General features: G+C 36.8%; 2 protein-coding genes across 2 annotated transcripts in view; one reads left to right on the top strand and one right to left on the bottom strand.

Annotated features, from left to right (window-relative positions):
- Nucleotides 1–411: 411 nt before the first annotated feature.
- LOC124160635 (mitochondrial nicotinamide adenine dinucleotide transporter SLC25A51) lies at nt 412–8,041 on the bottom strand. Its single transcript, XM_046536547.1, has 5 exons — nt 7,849–8,041; nt 7,501–7,739; nt 7,151–7,417; nt 5,511–5,757; nt 412–3,521 (listed from the first exon to the last, which is right to left on the bottom strand). The coding sequence occupies exons 2-5, from the start codon at nt 7,732–7,734 to the stop codon at nt 3,292–3,294; spliced, it is 978 nt and encodes a 325-aa protein (XP_046392503.1). The 5' UTR covers nt 7,735–7,739; nt 7,849–8,041; the 3' UTR covers nt 412–3,291.
- Nucleotides 8,042–8,817: 776 nt separating this feature from the next.
- LOC124160634 (exostosin-3) overlaps nt 8,818–18,830 on the top strand; it is a 42,636-nt gene continuing 32,623 nt past the window's right edge. The window contains exons 1-7 of the mRNA XM_046536545.1: nt 8,818–9,097; nt 9,750–9,993; nt 10,075–10,201; nt 11,780–11,931; nt 12,535–12,744; nt 12,845–13,118; nt 15,541–15,761. Coding sequence (XP_046392501.1) covers nt 9,829–9,993; nt 10,075–10,201; nt 11,780–11,931; nt 12,535–12,744; nt 12,845–13,118; nt 15,541–15,761 — 1,149 coding nt within the window. The 5' untranslated portion in view covers nt 8,818–9,097; nt 9,750–9,828. The remainder of the gene's footprint in view (nt 9,098–9,749; nt 9,994–10,074; nt 10,202–11,779; nt 11,932–12,534; nt 12,745–12,844; nt 13,119–15,540; nt 15,762–18,830) is intronic.

The following is an 18,830-nucleotide window of genomic DNA, read 5'->3' as shown; positions in this document are numbered from 1 at the left end:
GGACTCGAGTCTGTGCTGCAGAACTGAACGAGGAAAACTTCTTTCAGTCCGAATGAAAGTTTAGCAGTAATAGAAGGGCAGAGAAAGTGTTAAGGACAATGAAATCATTCCTATTTGGAGCACATTCCGAAGGATAATCATTATGCTTTTCATGGGCATACCCAGAATCAAAACTAGGGGGGGCAAAACTATCTGTGGTCGTTAAGTTGTAACTTTTTTGCGCAGAAGAGGTTGATGAAACCAAAATTTTAAGGAAATTATGACAGCAATTTATTAGTTTTTATGATAATTTGCTTGAAAAAAATAGTGATTTTTGTTTTTAGTTCCATGTCTTTTACTAATATCATTTTTCTTCAAAAGGACAATTTGTTCATAACTTTGGCTTTGAACTAATTTATTTTTGCTTATGGAGGGGGGGGTTGCCCTGCTGGGTATGCCCATGATGCTTTTTGATGTCTGTAATGGTGACTATATCAAAGAGTTCTGCTTTGCTTTTCATTGGAAAAACCTATTTTAAGACTCAAGTTTTTAACTTCATAAGTAGGAATTTATGAGAATCATTATATACCATTGCTTTTTTCCATCTCGGCTTCAATCTACTTGAAGTACAAAACTTTGTATTTGTAAACAAGAGTTATAATATGAAAGAAGAAATCAAGTATTTTGCAAAAAAATTCATTTTATGGTATGCAAAAAATTTCAATTCCTCAAACTGGCATCCACAACTCCTAACCACTGCTCTGCTTATGAGTGTATTCAATTACTAATTGCTGCTAAGATATGCTATTTTCTACTAAAATTCCCAAGTATGAGTTTGGAGCATATCAAGTGTGAGTCATGGATTAAATTGCCCCAAATTTTCCCCAAAAATTCAATGCTTCTTCTTCTTAGGGAAATATATATGGATCAAGTATGGATTGTTTTAGTGCTAGAAATCGGGAACAAAATATGTGTGTAAAATGAAATATGATGAAGTGTTTAAGAATATGTACAGTTATATGAAATAATGACATATCAGTAAATCGATAGCTTTCAATACTTAGATTGTTGGTTAATAATGAATGAGTCCTGAAACATGTTATTGTACTGCTTTTCTTAATCATATATTTAATAATTATCCAATAATGACAATTTGATGTAAAGAATGATGTTAAATGTAAGTTTGTATCATACTTGTGATTTGGATGCCATTAATTTTTTTTTTCAAAATATATTTTTAATATTAAATTACTAATGATGTTCAACTTGAGATATGTACATACTTAGATTTCTTTCAACTGCAGCTTAAAAAGAAGTACAGGCTACCTATCTACAAAGAACATGGACATTGACATAAACTATACAATATTTTGACATAACTGGAAGGGAAAGAATATGAGATTATTCAATGGATATCCTTGAGTGGAGCTTAATATCCAAACTTGCCGTACATTGGGTTCAGCATTCAATTGCTATAGATTATATGGTTAATAAGGTTCTTCGTATTTAAATAGCCACGCTCAATTCACATGACTATTTGGTTTTCAAAATTGAACAGTGTTGCAGGGTTATTATTTCAAGCTGAATGGTATATTTTATTCTTGTATGAATTTCCCAGTAAAAGTTCCTGGTACCCTAAATAACTGGGTTACAATGTGTTATGTACCTGCAATTTTTACCAGGTTTCTTGCACAATTCAAGGTATGACTGATATAGTATAAATGGAGTATGGATGAATACATAACATACTTGATTCTGAGCACCTGTGGTTGTGATTGATAGCCTGAGAATGTTGCGTAGCCGCCAGGACCTTGATGTCTATCTCTGTCACACTAATGTAAAGTAGAACCTATTTCAATTTCTTTCATCATGGTGGCCTGATGATAAAAAATGCCAGATTTCTCATTAAAAATTTGTCTCCATCAATCTTTAATTATCACTTAAAGATTTGCAAAATGTATTCGTTTGCTAATGTGAAAACTATGTATGTATGTAGTTTTATCAATCTTCACTGTAATGCTTGGAAAACTCTAAAAATATTTACAATTTTGCTTGTGGTTTGAAACTGAAGACAAATTTTGAACTGTGTACTTTAACGTGTGAGCCCACATGTAAATTGGTTCTGTACAAATCTTGTTCCTAATAAATTAAATTACTTATAATTATTAATGATTCTCTTTATTTGGACAACTTTGAAACCATTTGAAGAAGTTCACCATTTTGATTTTTTCAAAATTGGTATACATAAGAATATTTTTCAACAATTTTCGATTACCTCAAAGAAAGGTTTATCCTTTAAATACCACTAACCTGACTAGAAAATATACTATACATCAATGCAGCAAGCAACATGATGTATCAGTTTATCCTTGGACCTCTGCATCAATTTTATGTTAAACACTCAAATCATTCCAATCACCTTTTATATACACAAACAGCCTCCATGGAAAAAAATTAGGTAGTTATGCTTTGCATTGATTGGCCCATTCCATTTGCTTAACACTAATGTTTCCATTCACTGATCACCACAGGGTTATTTAACGAGATGCTGCTATGAGAATGAAACTATGAAATGCGTAAGATTTCAACTCACACAAAAATTGCCTACCTCAACACACAGACAGCCAGAAGGTTGGTTAAAAAAATAAAAATCACAAGGTACAAGCCAAGCTTTTCAACATTTTTTCATCAAATGTCATGTAAAAATAAAGTAACACACTTCTCAACAACAAGCTACGCTTTGACAGTTGCAGTCCTCTGACTGCTGTGTTCAAGACAATATGCCAACATTATCATCTCAACAATCCAGAATAAACGATAGGGTCACAAAGCGGCTAACAAAAGTATCACAAAAGGGCTTTAAAATAACCTAATCAAGCACACATGAAATAATGTAAAATTCACACTTAAATGTTTACGCATGAATCTCAAACCACAATGTACACAGAAAGACATGATTTTTCACCAATCAGCTCTCTTTTTTCATCAATCATTGAGCTTAAAACAGTATTAAAAAATTAAGGTAAAATGCTGAATGTTTTTGTGCTCTTCAAAAATTGTAGCTTAGTATTAATTAGCAATGGAAGATGCAATCTTATTATTAAAGATCCAACTCCTTACGTTGTACATCGATTGTAAGCAGTGACTTCAAAAACTTCAAAGAAATTGGAATGACATTTTTCTTCTACAAATGACTATGTATGTTATGGCTGAATTCACAGAGCAGGATGGATAACTTTCAGATGATATATCACAATGACACCCACCATTACTTATAATCAAGTTCAATATCACATACTTGAATGAATTTTATTACACAAGCAGCTTTTTCAAGGCTTCATACGACACATTTATCACTCCCCAGGTTATTAGAGCACGAGTGTAATTGACATGGACCCCTCGATACATTTCCCTCCATGAGCCTCGCTCATTGTAGATTTCTGAAAATATTTCCCTCAGGGTGACAAAACGACCACCAAGGCGTATCTGCATGTGAGTCTTGAAAACATTCATAGGATAAAAGACAGTGGATATGAAAGCACCTGAAAAGACAGAATGAAGAGCCAGTAGACTAACATCAGGTAAGTGTCGGCGGTGATACATACAATTTTCTATCACCGAGTAGAGAGATGTTAAGTACATTAGACCCTCACTTAATGATATTAATCTGGTCTAGAGGACCAATTGTTAAGTGAATTCCTTGGCATATTGAATCTGCATCACATATTTAAATAGGAGGATGATATACTAAAGATACGCCAAATAGTTTTAGTCAAATAGAGACATAATATACATTTAACATTTTTAAAAAGTGTGCGCAAAGGGTTCTCTTTTCAAATTCACCAGCAGGAAATATAAAAAAACATAATCAACATTTTCCTGTAACAGAAAGAATAATGATATTATTTCAAGCCAATTCTTCACTTGACCATCTCTTTTTAATCATAGAAAACACAATAAAATTTCTTTGTTATTTGGAATCATACAAAATCATGCTATGTAACCCTTTCCTTAGTAACAACGTATATCTGTCAATCTGTTCCCTGACCAAGGAGAGAAACGATGTACACATGCAACAAAGATTTTTGTACGCAAGCGAAGTGACAATGGATGAAAAGATGAAAGGATGGAATGATGGTATCGCTTTATTTTTCCCTCCCAAATGCAATGCTTCTAGGTTTTGAAATCCAAAACAGCAGGGCCTTTCACTTGGAAGCAGGGCTAGGGTACATAAGCTCCACCTTGTATTGGCATCCTCTAGGAGACAACAGCCTGGGACAATATTTTTCATTCAGTTATTTTGCTAAATATTTATTTGTGACTTATAAAAATCACCAAATAGGAATTGCAATTCTTGCCTATTGTTTAGCATTTACAAATTTTGAGTGAGTTTTAATCATCAATATTAACTGACATTCTAATTTAAAGAAGGGCATTTTACCAAGAGTTTATTATTTACATCCAGAATGCATTATATCAATATTTGACAAGTATGTTTACAAATTTTCTACCACATTATTTCCATTGGTTAAATTTTATTTAACCTTTTTTGAGGCCATAACATAATACTTCCCATCCTTCTTTAACAGCCAGGCTTAGTGGTATTGGCAAAGGTAAAAATGCCTTTTTAAGTACAAACTGTTTTTATTTTTTAGGGTTTGCATGATTAAAAAAAAAAATTCTCAACTTTTGTTTTTTCATTACCTGCTCAATATTCTACTTGAGAGTGAAGTACCGTATTTCTCCGAATATAGTCCTTGGGTGCAATGGATCTGACAGGCACAGCGCGAGTGTTTTTTATTATTTCTCCACACCACTAGGTGGCATACATTCTTGGCACTGTGTGTTTTAACATGCTCTATGCAGTCTTTTGCTTTTTGCATTTATGCCGAATGATCAGTGGCGTATTATTTAGCATAGTTAAACAAAATAATGGCACAATAAATCAAAATAAAAGCATTATTAGATAAATAAGTTAGCAAAATAAAAAAACTGATCTTATAATATGCACATGCTAAAATATATTAACATATAACGATACTTAATAGTCTAAGGAGCATGTTAAATCACACCTCACTGGATCGGTCTGGGGCAATGTGACAGTGTGTAAAGGGACAAACAAGACATCATTTAAGTGTTCCTTTATACTAATAATGGTGCTATAAACTACAAGTGTACCACTGAGCCATGCTAAGAGTAAATAATGTTTTTTTCACATCTGTGCCTGTCAGGCAAAGATGTGAAATCGCCTGAACTCAGCAATTCCAATGTTGCACCTGACGGAAGGTTAAGGAAATTCAGTTCATGAAGAACATGAATGGAATCATCACAATTATTCTGCTGAAGTAAACAAGGCAAAAATTTGGGATAAATGTGAGTGGATAATAAAATATGTTTCCAGAGTCAATTTCAGAACTGATTAAATTTTTGATGACTTACACTAACAAGAATATGACTTGGAAGTATCTTTTTTGCAGACTGTGACTGCCCTAAAATAATCAACTCCATAGCACCAAAAGGGTTATACTTACCAATTAAGGCCCCAGAACAGAAATCAGCCAAAGCACTAGCAGCAGGAGATGGATTTGGAGAAGACATCCAAAACAAAACTCCTGGTTTCTGGGCTTCTTCCCGCAGGAAAAAGAATGCTGCATTACTGGGTCCATTCCGACATAATATGGGGACTATACCTCGGTAAAATTCCCTAACACCGTAATGTGAGGCCACTTCACGAAAAGCATGTGCAGTGTTAACAAATCGCCCATGGTACGACTTATCCTATGAGATGAAATAAACAGGAGAATAGTTCCATATTACACAGACAGTTCCATAAGATCCTGGATTAATTGCAACGGCTATTTGACACTCCCATTCACCTGATGGCCTTAGGTAACAACTTCTCCATCATGGGTGGTTATAACTAGGTATGTATCATAGGAGCTCCCAATGGTTCAAAGACAACAACCGAGTTTTTGAGTAAATGAACAGGCTTCTGATTTCATGAAGCTCTTATCTTGGAAAACTTAATGATTTGTAAATACCATTTATAATAAAATTGATTTTTAAAGGTATCACATTAAAAATATCTGCTCTAATCAATAAATTTGCATAGCATTAAATGAATCTGGATAAATCATGACTTTAGACCCTTGGGGCACAAATAATTATAAAGTGCTAAAAGATGCACTTTAAGGGAAAAATAATCAAGTAAAAAGTAAGCATGAGTTAGCCATATCTACACACTGCTACTGAATGACACATTAATTTCTTCATGGGGACACAAAAGAAGTGATTGAATGGGAGAAAAAATAGACGTTTGGCTTCAAGCTATTTTTAAACACAAAACCCTGACAAGTCATAACATAAAAGATTAGCTTTGCGGTAGCCTTGACATTATAAGTACCAAACAACAGAAATAATATGTGCTTGCTTATTACTCGTGAATTCAGTAACAGCAAAGAAGTAACATTAAGAATTGTTAACAATTAGACACCAATAATTACTAAGTCACTTCTAACACATGACATTATTTTTGAGAAATGTGAATGATAATCACTAACCGCGACATTATAAACTGTGAACAATTTGCCCATCAGCGTTGACGGCTAAATTTATGCTACGATTCAAGGGCCGAATGGTTATTCCAAAAATATAAATTTTTAGAAACGACGGTTAACGGGGCTCAAGATACCAACATCTAACATAGAAAATGTTAATAATCCAACTCTCGTGGAATTAGCACCAAGTGCTTTAACGTTTGCTCATGCGGGTTATGCTAATCGAGCAAACAAACGCAAGCGCGAGCTATTTACGATGCAGACGAGGCTGGGCACCCTTTCAGCTGAGTAGATTCCACAGGGTTATTGCAATTATTACCTCACTCTATATTAACCGCGTCAATTACGTCATATGGCTCGAACTTGTGATCATGCACTTGGCCCTGAAATGGCCCTGCCTCAAAATACTCGCAGTGTTTATGTTATGCAACACAAGCAATAAACAGTTCACAAGTATATAAAAATCAGCAGCGAAGGGCGAAACGTCTCAAGAATATTTGTATTAGCTGCATGTGGTAATTTCATTATTTGAGCCGTACAACAATAACCAAGAAGGAGAATCACAAGGAAGCATAAGAGGATGAATGAAGGCCTAAAACAGTAACTTTATATACCTGCATTAGCGTCTGTATCCTTTCAAACGGCGAAAGTATAGCTTCGGTGCATCCGGCAAGAACTGCAGCAACTGTCTTAGTCACCCTAGGGTGAGAATCTCTCATTTCCTGAGGAAACTGCTTCTGATAGCCTTCATAGCAACCAAACATGATGGAAACAGAAGCAGTTTTCTGCAGCAAGGGTGGAAGGATTCCTCGGTACAAATAAAAAATACCTTCCGTGTAGAGTTGCTTGATAGCACTAGTAGTTTTGACTCCGTGAAGCATCTAGAAAAGAAAATCCTGTACCTTAAACGTTTGACTCAACGTAGCCGATAGTCATGCACAGCGGCATCGACCACCAGACTTACCTGCCTGAACATGACTTTATTGATAGGAAAAGTAACAGTCACATTAATGAATGCTGCACCCCAACCACAAGCAAATTCTTTCCAACCTTTTAGCTGTAAATTTGGATTCGATATCGGCGGCGACGGGCCAAAGGAAGTAATAGGGGGAGTTCCCAAGGCATGTTGTTTAAGGCTGCTCGTCTCGGTGCTCACAGTGACATCACATGTTTCGGGGGAGGAACTCGCCAAATTCATCTTACCTAGGGATGGCCAACATATAAACATGTTACGATCAAAGCTGGGCAAGTCTGTGGACAAGATGTATCGCAGAGGACTTATTAACATTAGGTTACGGAAACACAACTAAACCTTATCATTGAGAAGCACACAAGTCCTCCATTACAGCACACGAAAATGGATACACACTGCCTAACAAATTCTAAGGCTCACGAACAAAATAAACTAATAAAATACATAGCTGCCACCACTCCTGATGACCACCAGCTCGATCTTCCAAGTGATATCCGAAGACCACTCATTTCATTTGTGATCGCTTCTCACAATGAGAGATAGATGGCAGCACAGATGTAAACAGTTCCATTATTACTTTTAAATTTAGTCACTTGGGAGCGCTCTCCGCGTACGATCGTGATTCCGTGGTCAAGAAGGCGCCCAAATTCAAGCGTGTTCGTAGGTTCTAATAAATAATTTAGCGCGTCTGGAAAAAGAACAGCTTATCCTCTAAATATCCTGGCAGAAAAATTATCCGGTAATCTATCTTTTTCGCCTTATTGGAAACGATGAATAATTTTCAATGAAATGAACAATTAATTTATTCGATCTAGGAGTCTTTTTCTTGAAAAGCAAGGTATACCGTGAAGATTTTATGAGGAACCATGAATAGTGAAATAAAATGTGGTGTTCAGAGGAACACTGCTCATCGTTAGAACGAAAATGGAAAACTTTTGGCATTCGAATGTACAGTTAGGAAGAAATAGTAATTAAAGGTTCTATTTGCCATTGATATGATCGCATTAATTTATTTGATTGTCTCCCAAACTTTTTGTTGAAAAAAAAGATTCTTCTAATTTACAGACAACCAAATATCTATTAGTTAAAAAATGTAATTTTATCCGCCGGCAAGTTTGTAGATCAAAGTATACTCTGTTACCCGTTTCCGAAAATATACATATGTCATCAATATCAATATTTTATTAGCGAGCGTTTAACTTATAGCCAACATGTGTTATCAGCTGCCACTTCAAGTTTCAGTTACACGCGGTTCCACGACTGCTGTACGGTTACCACGTCAAAATCATCTACGTAAACGTAATCAAGTTTTATTTTTATTTTATACACGATTTTTGTAATTCGAGGAATTCGGAGTAACAAATGAGTAGCGAAATGCCAAGGCGAAGTGCTTTGTTTGTGTTAAATGTTGGAGGTTTTGAAGAGGAAATGAATTTCCATGTGCCTATGGGTCGCAGTCCAAGTAATTTCTGCGTTAAATAACCAAATTTTCAAGTAAAAATGTAGATTTGGTTCGTTGCAAATGTAATCTTCTCGAATATTATCATTCCCTCATAGGAATGAACCTCATACCGCAGCAGTATTTTTGGTGAGTGTTGTTTCTGCAATCAAAGGTTGGATGGGATATTATCTGTAGTGGCGTGCTAAAATATATGCGTACACGTCTAGAAATATCCAGAAGTCTCAAACTCTGAATATATATGTACAGATTACATTGAACGCGCACTTAACAGCTTAATTTACTGAACGAAACTATGCATACATTGTCAGAATGTATTGTTTTATATGGTTATTTAATGACCCAAACAATGAATATATTGACAGAGAATAGTGTTTTACGTGGTACATGGTATACTTCTGGGGATTGGGCTTGATTTAGCTTATTTCAATGCAGATACTTGAGGACATTTTCATTTGCCTCCAATGAGGCTCTCGTATATGAGAATTTATTGCATTTTTGGTTAGTCATCTTGAATTGCTGCTTTTATTTCTGTACTATATCAGTGTAACTCCGTGGTTCAAGAATTCCCTTGAATTGAACCCGATCTTTTTACTTATATGTTTGCGTATTACTATCGCTATATTAGAGTTTCTTGCGTTGTATATTATATCAATCCGTTCGAAATGTAGTTTAAGTTTTTTTCCTCAGTTTTGTCTAGCCTGAGAATAATTGATTGCGTAACTCTTACTTTAGCCCTATACTTTGCCTTCAGTAAACAAATCAAAACATTTTATTGCAGGAGCTGGAAATGAAATACATTCCATGGAACGTTTTAGAGTGACAAAGTCTTTGCAGATGCATGCTAAGAAATCATTATTATGACAGCTGCATCTTTCGATTTGGGTGGATACCGAACCCCTGCGGCTGGTTCCAAAGAGATGATGTGCCACACGCTCAGCCATGTGAAACTATCTCGCATACTTATTCTCTTCCCTTTCATTCTTTTCGCCATTGTGTTTGTTAATTATTACTATCTATCTAAGGTTTGTATCACTGCATATTTTAATGGGTCATATAATGGCAAACATTTTATCTAAGGTATAATTATCAACAAAACTTTGCAGGTTGAAAATGATGCTCCTAATTCAGATATCCATCGAACAAGGTCTAAACTGGAAGCATTTGAAGATTTTTCATCTCTCAAAGCATCGGATCTCAAGTTGAGGATCGAAGAAATGCTAAGAATCAGAGGTATGACAGTTGATATTGTGTTCAAATTAAGTGGTTTGAAAATAACTGATTCTGTTAATATAATGAAAGGTAATGATATTATTCTTTTGAATGATAAATAATTCAGAGTAGACTATGGGTATTTTTTTGGGATGTATTGGTACCTAGAATGGAACTGGTACCATCCAAGCATACTCACCAGTAGCTTCATTGCCCCGTAGTTCATCATTAACCTGTAGCATTCATTGAGTTTTTATAGTATCCGTTTGTAAAAAATTATGCTTCTAGCTGAACTTTCTGTACTAAGTTAAATTTTGTTCTGCTTTGGAGAGAACTTTAATTATCGAGTAGTTTTAAAAATATATCTCCAGTGGCACCGACTCCATGGGGCCTGAGGGGGCCCGAGCCCCCTCAAAAATTGGTAATGGGTGTGAGGAAAAAATGTATCAGGCTTGTCGATTTTCCCTGCAGTGTCCAGATATCGATATTCGAGTTATCAGGGTTCTAATGTTGATCATATGACTCTTCTAAAATGCTTAAAAAACTTAAAACTCACTACTTATAAAATTTGTGGGGCAAGATCCCCGGTTTGGGCCCCCCCAATATTTTTTGTAAGTCGGCATCCCTGTATATCTCCAATGGGTTTTCTTACTTGAGCAGTTCATGATTATGGATTGATGGACTTAAATTACCCATATGTTCAGGGCTGCTAGGACTATGGCTGGGTATCAGGGCAATTACTAGTTAAAGCCCCTCAATATATCCAACTCCCTCACCACCCAGGAGCCCAGGGGGTCTCAGGCTATTTTGAAATTTCTGTTCCCTCCTCGCAGTGTTTTTGCAAGCAGGATTCAAATGTTGCGCTCTTGTGGTACCAATGCATGGTGGCACCATTGAGATTTCAAATGGCTCGTGGGCTGATTTCACTGTCTTATCCTGTTAGATTGAGTACTGAGGTAATCATATAATTATTATCCAAGTAATAATTTAAGTATTTGAGTGGCGATGGGTGATCAATTTTGGCTTCATTCTAGTTTAAAGCTCTTATGTACTTATATAGATTTGTGGTTCCTGTGGCTGGGGTCGGTGTCCAAGTCGGTGGGTGTCATGCCTGGATGAACTGACATAGAATGACCTACCTATTTTCTCCTGATTAAAATTCAGGTTTAAAGATGAACTTGATGGTGGCGAGTTGAAGGCTTATTTGTTAAAGAAATGAAATGACATCAACTTAGGAAAACTTAAAGGATTTATAATCATACTGATCCAGATTGCCACAGTGTCATGGTCATTATCAAGGTTTGGTCCATTGTGGCTCTGCATGATTGCAGGGGAAGCAAAACTCTTGTTAGTGTCATTAATGACCCAGGGAATGTACTGTGTTGATGTATTTTCATTTCACATTTTTACCTGTCCATTCATCAGAAATGTAGTGCATAGCTGTCATATTTGATATTTATAGTCTGAATTAATATCCGTGTCATTGGAAGGCAATACCTTCCATTAATATGTGCTATGAATTGAATTATGTTTTATGTTATATTTGTGTGTGATTAATTGTGAAGCTGTGATTGCTAATAGAATGTATAATTTTTAAAGGTTCTGTGAGCTTGGAGTTGAGAGATTTGGAGGCTAGAAGACAGAGGTTGCAGTCTGAAGTTGTGACTTACAGCCAAAGAATTGATGAACTTAAAGGAGAACTCCTTCGGCAACAAACTGAATTAGAGAGACTGAAAATATCTGTAGAACAGGTGCATATTATATGGGTTTAATTGGTGATTGGTAGCAAAGCATTTTATGCCCTGATTTGTGGTTGGCCATCTACTGTGAATGGCAACTCATCTTGTTCCTTCATAACTATTTATTAGTGCAGTGGAATGAGCAATTTCTTGATGATGTACTTGCTCAAGCTTGAGGCTTCATCTTCTGTCATTCAGTAGCACTTTATCATCTTCATCATTAAAATTAGTATAAACTCATTTAATTTGTTGAAAGATCAACAAAAAAAGTTATTTGTGTAAGTTGAAACCAAAGATCAATTGGGATTTTCATGAATTCTTTATTGGAAATTAACTGAGTCTTGATGGTTTAGTGAAAGGCATTTATTAGAGCTTTCGAGTATTTGGAACTGTTGGAAGCAGAAATAGATATTTACAAATTTCCAAACATTTTTGTAATTCCTATTGAATTAAAACTTATGAGAAATTTCTGGCCATTCAAGTCACCTAGATTAATTGTAAGAATTAATAAAGGAAAGTTTCTCATTCTCTCACATTGTTAATTTTGTGTTATTGCTTTTTGATTTTTTCTTTTGCTTAGATGTATGTTATGGTTGATGACTTATTTTCTTGCAGGCTCAAGTTGCTCGAAGGGAAGCTATGGAAAGAAACAGTCCTGAATTAGCACTTCCTCACCGCTTGTATCCATCTTCAACTCCACCTAAACTCACACCACCTAGCTTGGAGGAACGGTCTTCTTGTACTATGCACCTCTGTTTTGATTACTCTAGATGTTCCCTAACCTCTGGATTTCCGGTGTACCTCTATGATCCAGATGAACATCAGGTTTGTGTCTTTATTGGGAACCCTGCTTGCCTTAGTAGTTTAAAAAATTTAATTTCATTTATTGAGAGGAAATAAACCAAGCTTAATATTCCTTCTGCAGGTTCTTGGGGAGGTGGAGAGTTTTGTTAAAACCACTGTCCGTCAAACACTTGGCTATAATCCACACTTCACTGATGACCCCTCTACAGCCTGTATTTTCTTTGTCCTTGTTGGGGAGCTAGCTGCTGTTGACATGGACATTGGGCTTGTAACTCCACAGTCTAATCTCACTCTTCCCAAGATATTGCTGGCTGAACGGTTAGCACAATTACCTTATTGGGCTGGTGATGGAAGAAATCATGTCCTTCTGAACCTTGCTAGAGCTACTGTAGAAGGTAGGTATTGTTTGCTTAAGTATCTACTTGATGAAGTATTTTCTTCATATGGTATTCAGGTATATAGAGTAGATGATTCTTTGTTAGTGGAAGAAGGCTATTGTCTTATTATTAGTTATTTGTTTAGGTTAATTTAAATATGTTTTGTGAGGCTTTAAATATTCACTTAGTTGTCTCAGATCTCAAAGACTGTGATATGAATAATATCATAAATGTGCTATCTAGCGTAGGATGGAAATGTATATCCTAAGCCTTGACATGGGCTGTAAATTTTGCAAATTTTCCCTCAGTTGTGATTGATGACATTTGTCAATCAACTCTAGAGAAGAGGTTATGTAATTCTAATTTCCCATGCTGGTTTCATCCATCTCTTATTGAACAGATAGCTTGCAAAAGAAGATTGTGCTCTCAATAAAAGAGATTCAAACTACAATCAGTATATAAGTAATTCTTCACTTTTCGAAGATAGTGTGTGACTAAAATTATGTTGTTACAACAGATCAATCAATTACAAACCTCTAATTCAACTATCTTAAAATTTTTCTGGAATTATGTTAATTCACTTAGAAAGAATAATGGCTTACATTATTGCATGAATTATTTTCGTAAAAGAGCAAGTAATCCTTAAGATGTTGCTATTCCCTAACCAAACATTTCTCAATTATATGTGAGCCAGTTTTCTCAGTAAGTGATAATCATTATTATGGCAACTCTCTGATTTTGTCCTCCCTGTGCATCACCATGGGGGGTGTTAATGAATAACTCATTGATGCACCTTTTTTCCCAGAATTTGCAGCAAAAAATGGGGGTGCGTCTCTTACACGAATTTCTTATCCCCCCTTCCATGGTCGCAAGTCCAAGAGGAACTGAGTGGCCTTGGTTTTCAGCACAAGTCAGTCATATGAAACCTTAGGTCAAAAACAAACGGCAGGCAGGGGAGTTTCTCCCTTAGTGACATATTTTTACAATGCTCCTGTTTGCATTTCTTACTTGTAAGCATCGGGCCGTCACGTCGGTACCTCAGAGGTGAACATGGAAAAGATCGTGCAGGGTTTTTCGTCTGGAGGGCGTGCTAAATTTACTGCTATGAGTGGACATCCTGCGGAATTTATACTGCAAATAGTAACTGCATATCAAACTTAGAGAAATGCATAATTTTGAAGGACAATACCTAATTAAGAGTCTACATCTGTTTTGCCAAATGATTTCCATTTTGCTAAGGGCTCGATTTTTCAAAAATCATCTTCAGATTCTATTTTGAGGAATTGAAAATTATATTGGTTTTAAAACCTGCAGTTTAAAAAAATTCAAATGAGTGTGTACATTGTCGGATTGAATGACATATAGAAGAAATAGGAAATGCTTGTCAGTGAAGACTGCTGCGTGCTCCCTCCGTCTTTCAAGCAACCAGGCTACGATCAAAGGAGCACGGGACGAACATGTCCAATCTTGCATGTGATCTCATTGCCTTCAAAGCGAATGGGTGAAGGCGCAGCAATGTGATATACGCAGTTTGCATTGCATGAAGTTTCCAGTCCCTCTCATCTTGCTAGAATGTGCTCATGATACCCTGGTTTCTTCTGAAATTGTGCTGTTTGGACTATGTTGAATATTAGTAGCCTTGTTGTAACAATAAAGCTTTGTGTCAATCAATTAGAGCTTAAAAAACTGAAATTTTGTCACATATGTGTCGCGTTAGGTCTCATTCTTTTTTGAACCTTGTGCATGTTATCCAATTGCCAAAAGCTATCGAGATATCTTTGAGCTCAGTAGGTGACTCACCTAACATTTGACCTTGGGTAAAACTGGGGTAATTGAAGCTGGTAGACCAAAAAAGGTCAGGTGGTGAGTCGGGTTAGGGATGAAACATGTCTCAATTGTTCCCATGTATTTTGATATTTTGCTTTGAGGCTAGTGATTTATGGTCTTTGGGGTCTCGGAAAGGTAAAAAAACGTCAGAGGCATTGGCTGATGGAGAGCTGAGGGTGGTTATGTGAAATCTATGCCGTGGTTATTATCTTATGGTGCTAAGATTCCCCCGATTGTTGTTCAATCTCTTGGGAAGATTCACGCTATGTGCCTGTCATGTTTTGCCTTAAAATTTTCCATGGCTGAAATTCTATGGCAATAATCCTATGAGAGCTTTTAAACAAAATTCTTGGTGAGTAGGAAAAATACCATTTGATTTTTAGTAATGAAAGTGGAAATTTTGATAACTGTCGAAAGTCCAGTCATCTGTCTGTTTAACCACGCGATAGGATTAAAAATATGCCGCAAATTTTTTTTTCTTTAGCTCAGATGTTTAAATTATGCATTTCTTACACGCATTTATATGGTAAATAAGGGACGTGGGCCAAATAGCTATGATTGTACTGCTTTGATGCAACTCTGTGTTAATGACAAAATTTATTCCTAATTACAGCATCTATTCGCAACACAGGACAAAGAAGGATTACAGGAGATTTATTCCAAGGAGTAAATACTGGTCGGGCCATGGTGGCACAGAGTGAGTTTTCACCTGGCACATTTCGTCCTCGGTTTGATCTAGTGCTGCCTCCGTTATTGGGACCTCCTGGTGGAGACGTATGGCAAGGAGTACCTCCTGTTCTCCCTGCTAGAAGGCAATTCCTTCTCTCTTTTCAGGTAAAAACCTTAAATGCTAAGAGTGTTGGCATAATCTTTGAAATAATAAAATACAAAGGAAAGATGTTTGATTAATCCAATATTGCTACGAATGAACAGAGAGAGTTAAACAGTTTTTGCATGATTTAACTGGGAGCCACAGGATACTATACCCTTTTTCCGAACTGACGGCGGGTGACCTTTATCGTGCTTGAGACCCACCCACTCTTCTAGCCAATCACAGAAGAGTGGCAGGTGAAAGTGTGTAGGAGGCCACAGTCTCTCTCCCACTTCCGTACAGTGCAGATTGCTCTCCAGCTCGCAGTGTTGCCAAACTGAATCTATAGAGATCGCACAGCATTCATTCAGCTGCCCCCGAAAGTACAGTTATTTCCAAGGGCTGGCAATGCTGGTCGGCTGGATGGAGGGGCACAGTGAGGTGGAAGGGGCAGTGCTTCTGATTGGCTACTAGCTCTCTACCGCCCAGCCGCCGTCAGTTCGGAAAAAGGGTATAGGAGACTACTTGCAGGGATTAGATTGCTTGGGCAATTGAAGACAGATATCTTTCAGCTCTCTATATTTCCAAGTGGGATAGAAACAATAAAATGGGAGGGATTTTTGCTGAAAAAAAGGAAAAGGAATTTGTTTTTCTCTTGAGCAATTTAGGACCTTGACCCTTGTAGTGCCATCGAGTCGATCCATAAGCCAGGGGGATATGTGTGAAGAGTGCCAAGGGCTGATCTAATGGCTGGGTTTTGTTAAACTCACACCTTTTATTTTTTTTGCTTCATGTAGCTTTTGTAACTATTTTTTTGTATCTGTCATGCTTTAACATACCCGTAAGTATTGAGGGCAAGTGAAAAAAATTAGTTTCTTAAAATGCATATGAGGCCTTATATACATTTTTAAGTGCAAAGGTACAAGTTCACCAAAAAAGCTTTGGCATTCTTCAGCACATCAGGCAAAATAGGCTGGCACTAAAAGGATTGCTGGGTGGGACTCAATAATCGAATAGGTACCATATAAGCACGTGTAAGAGGCACACCTTTTTTCTCAGAAAATTCAGCAAAAAATGAGGGTGCGCCTCTTACACAAACTTCTTATCTTCCCCCCCTCGCCTTCACTGGTTGCAAGTCTAAGGGGAACTGAGTGGCCTTGGTTTTCAATGTGAGTCAGTCATCTGAAACCCTAGGTCAAAAACAAGCAGCAGGCAGGGGAGTTTCTCCCTTAATGACATATTTTTAAAATGCTCCTGATTGCTTTTCTTGTAAGCATCATGTCGGTACCTCAGAGGTGAACATGGAAAATATTGCCTGGGGTTTCTCGCTCCGGAGGGCGTGCTAAAGTTACTGCCACGATTGGGCATCCCGCGGCATTCATACTGCAAATTGTAATCGCATATCAAACGTAGAGAAACGCCTAGTTTTGAAGGACATACCTGGTTAATAGTCAACATCTGTCTTGCCGAGTAATTTCCATTACACTGAGGACCTGATTTTCAAAATCATCTTCAGACGCTAATATGAGGATTATTGCAATTGCAAATTATATCGGTGTCAAAACCTACTGTTTAAAAAATTCGAGCAAGTGTGTAATTTGTTGGACTAAATGGTGGATAGAAGAAATCGGAAATGCTTATAAGTGAAGAGTGCTGGAGGAGAGGTCGAGGGGAAGGAGCGTGCTCCCTCCGTATTTCAAGCAACGAGGCTATGAGCGAAGGAGCAAGGGAAGAACACGTATCCTGAAGTTTCCAGTCCATCTCGTCTTATTTGAATGTGCTAATGATACGCTTGTTTCTTCCGAAAATGTGCTGTTTGGACTATGTTGAATATTAGTAGCCTTGTTTTAACTATAGCCTGGGGGCACGTGCTCCCCCAGACGCTTTAAATATAGGCAAGATTTTGTATACAGTTATCATTATATTCATTTTATTTTGTGTATATGTAGCATCAATCAATTAATTTAATATTAATAACTTTCATATCAAAAGAAAGAGAATACATATTTAGTAGAGATGGGTCGAATAGCAGATTTCTCGAATTCGAATATCGAATTCGAATATTAAATCATTGCTCGAATATTCGAATACCTCGAATTTCGAATACCTCGAATACTAAATGATGAATGCTGGTATGTTTGACTCGGTTGCCTATGCAGCAGGCAACACAAGATTTTGGGGAGTAATTTTGATTTCCTTTAAATGATTCGAACAGGAATTTAGCTGATTAATGAATATTTTCATTTTATGGAAACAATTGGGCATATAATTAATTCAACTAACATCGCTTTACCCTCACTACTGCTGCCAAGTGCTAGCTGACAATCTGAGGCATTTTGTAAAATACAAGCTCTTCTCCACCAGATTTTCTTCAATTATTTTCAGTCCATCTTTGGGAGTTCTCACGAGATAAGAAGATGAATTGGAATTGCTATTAGGGAGAAACCAAATATTCTGAGAAAATATCCCTTTTTCTGGGACTGTAACAATAAAGATTTATAGCACCACTCATAAATTATAACTTGATATATGTTTTCGGAAAAAAATACCGCATCAACTTCCGAGAAGCTCTGTTGCTCATATCGAGTTTCGCCAGAATGCGTCTCCGTCGTATTTTGACATTTATTTCTTTGCGTAAAATGCTTAAATAAACTCAGAAATACGTCGTGTTTGGTCTTATTCTTTTTGAAATTACGCGCACATTACTAATATTTCAATTCAATAAAGGTGTAACATCAATTGACGAAAGTCATTCTTAGACACCTTTTGTGCTAATAGATGACTCATGCAGCGGTTGACCTCCAAAGAAATGGGGAACTTCGAAGCTGGTAGGAAAAAAAAGGTCAGTGGGGGAGAAAAGGGAGGGCCCGAAACACGTTTCTATTGTTCTCGTGTAACTTGGTATTTTTTCGAAGCTAAGGTCTTCGTAATATGATCCCTGCGCGAGCTGTGACCTTTTTTTATTTCGAAGAAGAGGAAAGCCTCAGAGGGGGGGGCTAGTGCTGAATGGAGAGGGATACCGGATCTTGGGAAATGCGCTAATGTAAGTATCCCACGGTACTCACACAGCTGTTGACCTCCAGAAATGGGGA

Source organism: Ischnura elegans, chromosome 6 (genome assembly GCF_921293095.1).
Source record: "Ischnura elegans chromosome 6, ioIscEleg1.1, whole genome shotgun sequence".
Taxonomy (NCBI): domain Eukaryota; kingdom Metazoa; phylum Arthropoda; class Insecta; order Odonata; family Coenagrionidae; genus Ischnura; species Ischnura elegans.
This window is presented reverse-complemented; position numbering and strand designations above follow the sequence as displayed.

Excerpts from the sequence above, each read along its gene's own strand:
- LOC124160635 (XM_046536547.1), bottom strand. The coding sequence starts at position 7,734 with ATGAATTTGGCGAGTTCCTCCCCCGAAACATGTGATGTCACTGTGAGC. Across the intron at positions 5,758-7,150 it reads GGATACAGACGCTAATGCAG|GATAAGTCGTACCATGGGCG; the intron begins GTATATAAAGTT and ends TTCATCTCATAG. Across the intron at positions 3,522-5,510 it reads CTGTTCTGGGGCCTTAATTG|GTGCTTTCATATCCACTGTC; the intron begins GTAAGTATAACC and ends CTGTCTTTTCAG.